We start from the raw sequence: 12,641 nt of genomic DNA on the forward strand, positions 1-12,641 counted from the left end.
TTTTTTCTTCATTTCGCATCTGAGAAGTTCACTATGACTGTCTCAATGAAAGACCTGGCCGTCCCGATCACCTGATCTTAACCCGTGTGACTTCTGGAATGGGGCTATCTGAAAGCTGTTGTGTTCAGTGCTCCGATTGCAAACTTTGCTGAGCTGAAGGCAAGCATTTGCGCAACACATTCTAAACGTGACCCCGGAAACACTTCAATCAGTCGCGGAACATGCTGTTTCTCGATTTCAACTTGTTACAGAAAACGGGGTACATTATATTGAACATCTTTTGCTCCAGTCTCACGAAAATTAAAGAACGATTTGATTTTTACTGATGCTTCTTATGCGGTGTTCGGCCTCAGGACAATTAAAAACCGATTTTTCCCATCCGATGTGATATGACCTTTCCGTGTTGGATGGGGTTACTTAACTAACAGTATCACAATAATACTCTCGTGCACGCTGAGTAGTACGGTGTTTTAACGTATAGTTTACAACTTAGGTATTATTTTATGATTTATTTGTCATTTTTAGTCGACTCTATTAAATTATGATGCTTACAGCGCCATCTATTGCTAAAAATCTCAACTATTTATTTTTCTTCTGCCATCAAGTTCCCCCCTTCTTCGATAATATTCCGTAGAAGTTTAACGTCATTCTGACCAGTGGTTTTATTTTTACAGCGTTTTGAAAATGGAACTTTAATTACAATCACCCTGTATATATATGAAAAAAAAAAAAAAAAACAAGACGAAAACTACTACACCTACTTTGTGCAGTATCCTTCCAAAAAGCTGTTTCTTTTTTTTAATTTTTCGGTTTTATTTTTTGCAATTGTGATTGTTTCGGCCTTGAAATGAACCATTGAGAAATGAACTCAGCCACATAATCAATCAATTTTAATGTTTGTTTCTAACGCATTAAATCTCATTAAGATTTATATTGCTCTTGGTGGTAAATATTTGTCATGTGTTGGAGGTGCTATTGGGCAGAAACTGAAACGCCGATAGCTTGAATGAGAATTGGGCACAGTTTTTAGACTGTCCCCCGAAGCTCAAATATTTTGGTTACCAGTTTTTTTTTTTTTTTTTTTTTACAGAGTCACTGAATAGAGAAATAATTTCAGATTTCCAGTCAAAAAACTTTATATACATCATCATAAATGTTTTAACACCGTTTTGAACAAAAATTAAAGATGAAAGAATTGAGATACAGTTTACAGTAACCTAAAAAAACTAACTTGTACAACATGAAAAAAGAAATACAAAATGGCTGATGCGGCAATTTCAATTTCAGAAAATTTAACATAACATTTATTTAAGCAGACTAATTAGCATTTGAGGTAAATACTTTAAACAGAACAATTATTTGTAAATCAATCATTAATAGAGATTCCTACAGCAAGTCTAGCACAATCATAAAATTAACCACAAGAAACCTCTCAAACTATTGCATCGTGAAGTGAATCTGCTTTGCTTTAGAGGTTGCAGAGCATTTGTCTGCAGACGATGTTTTCGAATTAAAGGAATTGGCTTTCTCCATGAAACAGATTCAAAACGGCTGATGCGTTTACTTTAATTTCAGAAGACTTTTAAGCAGACTAATTAGCATTTGAGGTAAATACTTTAAACAGAACAATTAGTTGTAAATCTATCATTAATAAAGATTCCTACAGCAAGTCTAACACAATCATAAAATTAACCACAAGAAACCTCTCAAACTGTTGCATCGTGAAGTGAATCTGTTTTGCTTTAGAGGTTGAAGAGCATTTGTTTGCAGACGATGTTTTCGAATTAAAAGAGTTGGCTTTCTCCATGAAACAGATTCAAAACGGCTGATGCGTATACTTTAATTTCAGAAGACTTTTAAGCAGACTAATTAGCATTTGAGGTAAATACTTTAAACAGAACAATTAGTTGTAAATCTATCATTAATAAAGATTCCTACAGCAAGTCTAGCACAATCATATAATTAACCACAAGAAACCTCTCAAACTATTGCATCTTGAAGTGAATCTGCTTGAGATTGCAGAGCCTTTGTCTGCAGACGATGTTTTGGAATTAAAAGAGTTGGCTTTCTCCATGAAACAGATTCAAAATGGCTGATGCGTCAGCTTAAATTTCAGAAGATTTAACATGAAAGTTATTTAAGCAAACTAATTAATATTTGAGGTAAATACTTTAAACAAAACAATTAGTTGTAAATAATTCATTAATACGGATTCCTACAGCAAGCCTTGCACAATCATAAAATTCGCAGCAAGAAACCACTTAAACTATTGTATTATGAAGTGAATCTGCTTTGCTTGAGATTGTAGAGCCTTTGTCTGCAGATGATGTTTTGGAATTAAAAGAGATGGCTTTCTCCTTGAAAAGCTTGAAAACTCTTCTGGAGCATGTGAACAGCAGGAACACAAAGAGCCCCTGCAATGAATTAAGCACGTCATGAATGATCCACACAGTGTAATCTTCGGCTATGATACCGATCACACCTATTAGCCATGTGATGCCCATCATCATTGCTAATTTCACGTACAAAATATAATTCAGTTTTGCTGTTTGTTTTTGCTGATCATTAGTGCATTTCAATGAACTGCTTTTGATTAAGAAAGCACTCATAAGGAAAAAAGCACAGTTGATGATAAAAAGAGTAAATGCTGGAACGGCAAAAAAAATTGTCTTGGCCACACTGCCAGTTATCCAACAGATATCAGCCCTGCCGAAATGTGGTTTGAAGGCGTCAGGGACGCCGTCGACATTGTCCATCGAAACTGTTACAATTGAAATGCATAATGGTGTTCCCCAGGAATATGCGAAATACCATATGAACTGTTTGTTTCGATTGTTTCGAGAGCACAAGACGAACTTCTCTGATGTTAACTTTAGTGTTCTCCAAACATCGAATGCCATCACGTTCATGCAGAAGAATGCCACCAGGAAGAAGTATTGCTGGAGCACGCCGCTTACCACACAAGCTGTGCCCAAGACTTCCGGAATCTGGCCATAGATTATGAAGAAGTATCCACATAGAAATGCCACGCTGAGGGATGCCAGGTTGAATCCAGGAAGATTTCTCAAAGCAGGAAGAATACAGAAGGTTATTAAGTGCAGCAACAAAGCAACGATAGAAATCCCACTTCCTATTTTACCGATGTATGTATCAGTTGTGTCTGCTTCTTGAAGTCTATCGTAATCGGAATCGTTGACAGAAGTGCACGAATCGCAAGCAATTAGATCATCACCTTTAAATTCGAAACTTCCAGGGAGCAGGATTTCGTCTTGGAGCAGCACTGATCCATTGGGAAATTTTTCGTAATCGCTGGTATCATATACCAATTTGGTACAATTTAAGAAGTTCAGTTCACTTCGTTTGAAGCAAATAGTAGAATTGTCGTCAGCAGTTTCTTCCATTTCGTAGTCGGGAATAGTTTCTGTGCTTCCGTCATCGTGTTCGGCCACATCTGAAGATTTTGAGAGAGCAACACTAACTGTCAAGCACATTAAATGAAGAAAAATCATCAACAACTGCATTTTTGGTTTGGCTTAGGTTCCTAGTTCGGTATCAAAACAAACAAGCAGCATTTTAGTTTCTCTTTTGATTATGCATTAGAGTACTGCAGCATATTATAATCCCAAAACCGCTGAGCACTCTGAAAGAATAAATAAATAAATAAATATAGATGTTTAAAAAAAGTATTATGTGAAATAACTAACCAAACAGTAGAAAAACTCTAATATACTGTTATCACACTGTAAAAACAAAAAATCTGAAAAGTCACTGATCACTTCTGGATAACGTTCAAAGATTTCAAGCGTTTTTACACCAGTTTCCTGTGAAAAGCAAGCTTTTTGGCGAAAAAATTTCCTCAATTGCAACAAGTTCTATAAATGCCAATTTCACACTGCGGGGAAAATCGTTTTCAACTAGACCGGCGACAACCAGTCCAAGAATATATTAGACTACTGTATTTTGTGTTTCGCTCTTAGCTTAGCTGTTGCCCATCCGGGCTGAATGATTCCTAATCAAGGGCGAAATACGCAGTGTCGAAGAAATAACTCCCCAATTCCGTCTGAACTTCGGGCACATTTGTTACAATAGCTGTCCTACTAAATCGAGAATGTGTCAAGTTATTAGGATGTTCATGCAGAGTCCTGAAATACACTCACTGTTTTCAAAAATTTACAATGGGAAAACGGTTAAATCAAATTCTTGCAGAAAATGCATGTGATGGGCCGCAATCCCCCCCCCCCCCACTTAGATCCAAATTTTAGTTCAATTTTTTTTTCATCTGATGTCGCTTCGGAGAGTAAGCCCATATGTCAAAAAGGAAAAATGTTATTTCACCGATTTTTTCTCTGATTGCGACATGTGATTTCAGCCGACGATAGGTATTTTGAAAACATTGTTATGTAATTTTGTTCCTTTAAAAATACTTCGAAAAAGTATGATGTAATTTAGTATCTTCATTGCAAAAAATAAGCTACTTCAGTGAAAAAGCTACTTCAGTGAGCTTTGAAATTTTTGTCCAATATATTTTTCAAAAGGTTTAGTACATTCATTAAGTGAAAGTCAATACGATTATTTTATTAGGTCTTAATTCTAATAAGGTAAACAAATTATTTTACATCATTTTGTACTTTTTGGAAGTTTTAGTACAAGTTTTACAAATAGTTGCATTTATTTATAGACGTTTTCGGAAGCATTTTAAAAAATGCCACTTAATTATTTACTTTTACCCAAATTATATGAAAAAATTAGTGTTTCTATAAAAGAGCTTCCAACATACTGAGATTTCTTAATTGTTTCAACTTAAGAAGAAAAGAATAAAAGAAAGATAAAAAAAACAAAAAGAAATTTGAATTTTGTCATTTTGAATTCAAATTATATGTTCTTCGCAATCACGAGTGTGTGTAGGCGTGCGTGTTTTTGTGTGGAGGGTATGTGCGTTTGTGTGTAGGGGTTATGTGTGTGTGTGTAGGCATGTGTGTTTATGTCTGTGTGCAGGCATGAGTGTGTGGGTAGTTGTGTGTATGTGTATGTGTTTGTGTATGTGTGTGTGTTTGTGTGTAGTTGTGTATGTATGCGCGTGTGTGTAGGGTATTGACGAAACCTGGAGACGGCTTTCACTATAGGAGCAGCATCGTGAGGAGCCGGTCGACGGGTGATGCTGCAGAGGGTGGCGGGGGGGGGGGGGAATAAAAAGATAGGACCATAGACTAATAATAAGAGTAGACCGAGCTTTCCCTGACTTGCTGATGAAAAAATTGGTTCATGGATACATCATGTGACTGGTGGGAGACTTGGCGAAAACTTTGGCAGCATGGTTGCTAGATGGCATCATTATCTATAGTTTGGCACTCGTCATGTATTTTAAGACGTAATGTGTTTTCATTATATTTTTTTTCCAGGTGCAGAGATTGAACTGTTTTTCTTTTAGTTATGCTTTATTTTCACATTAATAATTAATTTTTGATCACAGTTTTCAGTAACTTTTATTTCATTTGGAACTGCTACGACAGCGTTGGCGTGAACGTAATGGCGTAAACGTTTTGCGTTAACGCAAAAATGTACTAATCGGTATCTTAAAATTGAAATTGTAAGTAAAAATCTTACCGTTTGCCGATTCTTTTTGGGCGCTTGCATCTTTAATAGCTTAGAGAGTTATTGAAATTGACTAACGAAAATGCACAATACTATCTAAACGAAAAACTCACTATATTAACAAAATATTCACAACTTAGAATAACGAATTTACAAATCGGACTCCATAAAATATCATTCTTCTGGGTTCCATCAATTCTATTTATTTTATTTATCGCGGGTGTTGATTGTCTGCTACGATCAACGCCCGCTGTTGCTAGGATATCCACCAGTCACATGGTTTGGTTTATGAGCAGCAAAAGGGTTGCCATACTCGGTCTACTCTTACTATTAGTCTATGGATAGGACGCCAAAACAGTCAAATGAAAGCAATAAGCAATCGTGATTGCTCAACAACTCTAGCGAAAATGAACACCCAAAAAATCATTTTGTATAATACTTGTTGCAAGTAATGGCTCCCAAAAGGGCAATAAGTTTTTTTTTTTTTAAGTTGAAAATGCCGTAGAGGCTGTAAGAAATGGTTCCATTTTTGTATTACTTGCTAGTATCATTTAAAAAAAATCTTAATTTGAAAGACTTGCCGTGTGCCCGAACTTTAAGAAATTAAGATTTTCAGAATTTAGGTGGGGTTAATATTTTACGGAAGAAGTTTAGTATTTTACGAAAAATTTTTAATCAAAAGCAATAACAATAAAAAGGATGCCAGAAAAGGACACAGGAGACACTGATGTTTTAACTAGTGACTTAATTGAATCAGCTGGGACAGTATTGGTAAACTTACTTCAATCGGTGAATATGTTATAGTTCATTAGGAAAGCAGTTTTTTTTTTGGTGTAATAGTAATAATTAAGTTAGTTTTGGTGTAATGTAATAACTTTTTTGGTCGATACGCGTCTTATAAGACGCGTATCAAGTGAAGCCTTGGTAATAGTTGCTGGAATAAACGGTTCTAATCATGATGTGAGTGCTATGATGAAAAGTGGCCCCTTAGGGTGCCAAAAGTAAAAAAAGGTGATATTTTGTGGGGAATTACAGATGAAGCCATGCAGTTGTAGAACATCAGACAACCTGAAGCCACAAAGACACGTTGTACAAGGTTTTTTTTTCTTATTATAGCCAAATCTTTATTTACCGCTTACTATTTCATTATTGTTACTGATTCATATATTCACTTAAATAAATAACACCCAAAAATTCTTAAACATATATTTTCTATTAATTGTGTGTCGAATATTGGAATTGGATTTTAATTCTTTTGGATCAATTTTGTTTTGGCCACAACTGGAACATTAAATGGCCACAACTAGCTCATAGGTGTCCACAACTGGGGAAATCTACACTTTTTCAGCTAAATTGACTTACTTTCTTTTTGTTAATTCAATTGCTTATGAGTTTATATGTATGTTACAGAAGCTTAAATTTTGAGAAAACTGACATATATTTTATTGTTATAATGCAAATAGAAGAGGAACTTGGTCCTTTAGAACTTTCTCTTGGCCTTAAAGTGGCCACAATTGGTGCACCTACCCTATCCCTCTTGATTTCATGCTGAGAATGTTGCAAGAAGTCAATGACCATGGAGGTACACTGTAAAAACGATTCAGAAACGTTCCTTTAAAATAATGGGCAGCTGATGTGCCCAATTTCTATCAGTAACATATCTTGCAAAAACCAGGAACGTTTTCCGCTAATATTCAGTAACCTTCCTAAAATTATCTCGGAAACCTCCTTAAAAATTCAGAAATCTTCCCGTTTGAAGCCAGTTGTGTCTCTGGAACTGCAGAGTAAACTTTAGAAGGTGTAATATAATTGCTTGGCCCCTTCCAGATTTATTAAGAAAGTTCCGTAAGCAGTATAGCAAACACGGCCAAGGATAGACCAGAATTGCAAGCAGATATCGTGAATCCTTCACGCCTGCAACTCTTGCAAAGCAGCGTAGTCCATACTTATTCGCGCTCTTTGGGAGCTTTATCAGCATGGACAGTCCGTAAGTAACCTAAAGCTGATTCACTTTATAAATACGCAAAGTTAAGCTTTAAACTGGGAGCTAAAAATATTTTTTACACCAGTGAGAAGCGTGCATTCGTGCAACTTGTAGCAATTCAGGAAACGTTTTGTCAATAATACTTGATTTTTCCAAGAAGTGGATAAAAACCATTGAAATCCCGACACGTTACACGGAAATACTCAGTAACGTTTCGGATTTTTTTTTACAGTGTAGTGGAGGATGTTTGGGGATCAAAACTTTTTCCAATGGCCTTCTGTATAATATTATTGCCGATGTTAGTACAGTAGTTCATATACATGGAAGGACATTTTGAACGCCCCCCAGAATGTTTAGTTCGTGGAGGTAATTAACTTCCAACTAATTTTTAAGCAAAATGCTAGAATACTAACCTTTTTTTTTTAAATTCTACCGTAATATGAAGTTTTCCGAAGTTGCGTAAAAATAGATATCTTTAACAAAACCCGAACATTGTCAACTGATGACTTAGAGTTATTGAGTAGCTGAAGTTATTTCCTTTAGAAAAAAAATAATTAGAATTCAGTATATTTGATTGCCTTGATTGGTAAACTTTGACCTTGAAAGTACAATACTTTACATGTATTGGCGGTCCCTGTATCATTTTTTGCTGATATCTTTAGTTCTACTCATCGCAATTCAATGGAATTTTGTATTCTAGCTGCTTTTAATCACAGGAATTCATTTATGCAGTAAACAAATGGGGGTTCCTTTTCGAAAATTCAAAGTTCGTCTTCCGTTTACTCTGCACAGTCACAGGAAAAAAAAATAAATAAAAAAAAATAATAATAAAAAAATAAAATGATAATAATAATTAAAACACTTTTAATTATTCGGCCACTGTGCATGCTAGAAAGGAAAGAAAGATGTCAACCTACATGGTTGAAAGTCTTCTTTAAAACTACGTAAGTAACATTTTGATAAGGGACCATATACAAAATAAAATGTGCATGAAGCCTTACTTTCGAATGGGAACCACTATTTTTCGCTACATATTTACATTTAGACAGTAAAATGCAGGATGGGTACAATATTTCATTACATTCCGTTGAGTTGAACAAAATTTATTAAGGGAAAACGTTTTAGGGATCACCACCCCATTTAAAATGCCATTTTCAATATCACAGCTTATTAAGTAACAGAATGTGAGCAAAGAAAAGATTCAGGTTATCCTGAAAAATTCATAAATTTTTTTTAAGTTCTTTTTTTTGCAATTCGATACTTTTTGGTCAATAATGTTACACCACAAAGCGATTTACGGTCATTTTTTTTTTTTTTTTTTTTTTGAGAAGCAGTTAAAATGTTCACTGTTTTTTGTCTAGCCCGTTCATTTTTTCCCCTCAGTGTGAAGAGTCTTTAGACTGAACACAGGCCCTTGTTAAAGTAAAATTTGTATTTTTTTAAAGAAGACTTTAATCCGTGATAGATCACACCTTATAATAGTCCTAACACTTATAATAGTCGAGTAATGAAGAGTATTTATTTTTTTCCCTATAATTGTTCGAACATAAAATCTTTGAAATTGGAATAAAAACGTATAGTTTTCTGAAAATGACCTTTATATGCAGCCTTTGCGGTACTGTTAAAAATTATAGGAATGACGTAACTTTTTTCTCTGGTATTAAGGCTAGATGTTAACAATTGAGAGGATGCTGAATCAGAAATAACGAATTTGAAAAGAAAAAGTGCCGCTCTAAGATACACACACATAGTATGTATGTACATACAGGGTGTTCCAAAAATGACTGACACATTTGAAAAATCAATAAAAATTAACGTTAGAGACAGAAGTAAACCGTTTGTTGCATTTTGCTTGGAACAACAGTAAATGTTCAAACAGACAAACTTTCAAAATTAGTTACAATATTCCTCAACAGATGGCGGCACAGGTATTTTAAAAGATATAAAAGGAAACACATTCTGTAAGATTGTTAAAATGACCGGTATATTTGAAAAACCAATAAAAACTAAACGGGCAGCGTTGATGTTACAAATATACTGGTCATTTCGGTGATCTTACTGACTTCGCTTTGTTTTAAAATACCTGTAGCGCCATCTGTTCTGGAACATTGTAACTAATTTTGAAAGTTTGTCTGCCTGAAAATTTACTGCTGTGCCAAGCATAATGCAACAAACGGTATATTTCTATCACTGACCGTTTAGTTTTTATTGATTTTCTAATGTGTCAGTCATTTTTGGAACACTGTGTATATACTGAGTGTGTTTGTTAGCGTGTGTCTGTACCATTGAGAAGAGATAAAATGGAAGGGAGTGAAGACTTTCATTTCCGACTTTCAAACCAAGACCCCAAGTCACGTGATAGATTTTAAAGCAAAGCAGTGGATGAAATCTAGTTTCTTTCTCTTGTTTCACGCAAAACGTGCCAACCATTCGTCGTTGTTGAGTCACGTGAACTGGGGTCTTTGGCTCAACTTTCGCTAAGTCAATGATTGAACTTGCTCCCTCCATTTTGGCTCCCACTCTAAGTTCTGTATGTGTGAACATGATTCTTCAAGCTCCCAGTTTTTTTATGTGATCAAATCTATACATAAGTAAAAGAAAAAATGTATGTGCGATAACTTTCAAAGTAGCTGGAAGTCTGGAAAATCTCTCTTGCTATCTAAAAGAGAGACGACAATGAAAGTGTGAGATCTGATTCGCGTGCCAAATTCTTGCGATTATATCCAGTACGCGCCTGCAGTAGGGTGGACCAAAAATGGAAGATTCCGAAAAGCCTTTTCAAGCAGTAAAAATATTGTTACAAAATCTGTAAATAGTAATTATTTTTATGATTAATTTGTCGTAATCTAGCTCAATTTGGCGTTTATTAAATTATCTTTCATCTAAAATTATTGTAGCAACGTAATCTGTAAATAGTTTCTTTTAATGACTATACAACCTCACTATATATAATGACTATACATTCGACTGAAGTATACGGTCCCCCTATTTTTCATTGATAAGGTTTGTGAATGAATAAAAAGAAAATGAAAGGAAACTTCGGGAATCTTGTGGAATATTTGAGAGATCTCTTTCGATGTCTATAAATAGCCGTGCCGCATGATAAAAAGTCAGTCTCGATTGAGAAGTTGTACTGAGAGTGCATTAGCTCTGATTATTGCGATGCATTTCGCTGTGTTGTTTTGCGTATTTGGATGTAAATACGTGTGTAACCGTTGAGTGTACGGTGTTGATTGATATTTGCTTAATTACTGATGATTAATTTAGCAGTTGTTAACGATCCTTCCTGCGCATAGTGTAAATAAATCTCCTGTGTTTTCTCAAGCACTATGTCGTCATTTCAAGAAAGTTGGAAGTCGCACCGGATCCGTAACAATTTTGGCGCTCAACGTGGGGCTGTATAGTCATTACAAGAAACTATTTACAGATTACGTTGCTACAATAATTTTAGATGAAAGATAATTTAATAAACGCCAAATTTAGCTAGATTACTAGCTAGATAAATTAATCATAAAAATAATTATTATTTACAGAATTTGTATCAATATGTTTCTGTGTTGGCATTCTAAGAAAGGAAAGAAATTGCATAAAAGTTAATACATATTTATGCCTTACATCATGCATCAACATTAAAGCTTTAGACGAAATTAATAAATAATTTTTCTTTGTCAAAATTATTATTAAGTTTAGTCCTAGCTATATTTAACATTTATTTCATGTATTTTTTTTTTTTAATGGTTTACTTTTCTTAATAGTTTTTAGTTCGCTCATTAGCGTAAAGTTTCGTGAAATGAATCAAAATTTAACTTTGTTTATCGTTTTTCGTACGTTGCAGTTTTTATTTTTCTATAATCTAGATTTTACATTTTTCACAATAAATTTGCATTGTACAGCCATTCGCTGGTGATGCAGTTATATTTCGTTACATAAACAAGCCGGAATTCACTAAAGCATTGGTTTCCTAGGAGGGAATCGCCGACCTTCGGCGTCGCTTCTCGCCGAGAGGAAAACTTGATTCTTCTGCGCATGCGCGCCCAAGCAAAATCGGCGTTGTGAGTGGCACGCCGGAATCATTTGACTTTGATTTCAGCGTCACGCGGAGCAGCGACGTCAAAGCTCCGTGATTTCGCTTCTAGGAAACCAGGGCTTTAGAGATGGTGCTGCGTACCTCGTGTTCCTTCCTTCTCTTCACTGTAAAAACGATTCAGAAACATTCCTGGAAAATAATAGGCAGCTGATGTGCCCAATTTCTTCCAGTAACATATCTTGGGAAAATCAGGAACGTTTCCCGATAAAAGTCAGTAACCTTTCTGAAATATTAAGAAATCTCCCCTACTAAAGCCAGTCGTGAACCTTCTAGAAAAATTAAATAGGTTTATTTGACTAGAACCTTCCTGGTTTACCAAGAAAGCTCCAGAAATATTAGAGCAACCACCGCCAAGCTACGCGAAAATTGCAAGCAAGAACCTAGCATATTCCTTGCCTGCAATTCTTGCCTCGCAAGGCTGTAGCTATCCTGTGACTTATTTGCTCTAACTGAAGCTTAGTCAATCCGGACAGACCATACAATTCTAAAGCCGATACACTTAATAAACACGCTCCGTCAATATTTAAACTGGTAGCAAAAAATATTTTTCAAACCAGTGCAAGGTCTGCATTCGTTCATCTTTTAGGAATTCAGGAAACTTTTTTGGAAGATACTTGATTTTTTGGGGAAATAGGTGAAAAACCTCGGAAATCACGAAACGTTCCACGGAAATAACCAGTAACGTTTCGGAATTTTTTTACAGTGTTCCTATACACCCGACCAAGAAGGAGATTTGTTTGCAGTATTGAAATATTTATATTATGTATTCACCTTCAAAATTACTGCATGATTTTAAACAAGTTTCTATTTTTTGGTTTAAGGTTTAAAGCTACGTTCATGACTCAGTTTTGACATTAATGATAACGAGTGTAAGTTTTTTTATAAATCCATCTCTCACCTCTTCCCGAAGTACCAGTCGGTCTATGCAATAAATAAATATCTTTGCGCTGGGGAATAACAGGAAAGATCTAACGTTGT

At 35.1% G+C, this 12,641-nt stretch overlaps 1 protein-coding gene across 1 annotated transcript; it reads right to left on the reverse strand.

The window, feature by feature from the left end:
* Positions 1-1,202: 1,202 nt before the first annotated feature.
* On the reverse strand, positions 1,203-3,521 carry LOC129228713 (G-protein coupled receptor Mth2-like). The gene has a single exon (XM_054863397.1). The coding sequence runs from the start codon at positions 3,519-3,521 to the stop codon at positions 2,262-2,264; it is 1,260 nt and encodes a 419-aa protein (XP_054719372.1). The 3' UTR covers positions 1,203-2,261.
* Between the last annotated feature and the right edge of the window lie 9,120 nt (positions 3,522-12,641).

Source organism: Uloborus diversus, chromosome 8 (assembly GCF_026930045.1).
Source record: "Uloborus diversus isolate 005 chromosome 8, Udiv.v.3.1, whole genome shotgun sequence".
Classification (NCBI taxonomy): Eukaryota; Metazoa; Arthropoda; class Arachnida; order Araneae; family Uloboridae; genus Uloborus; species Uloborus diversus.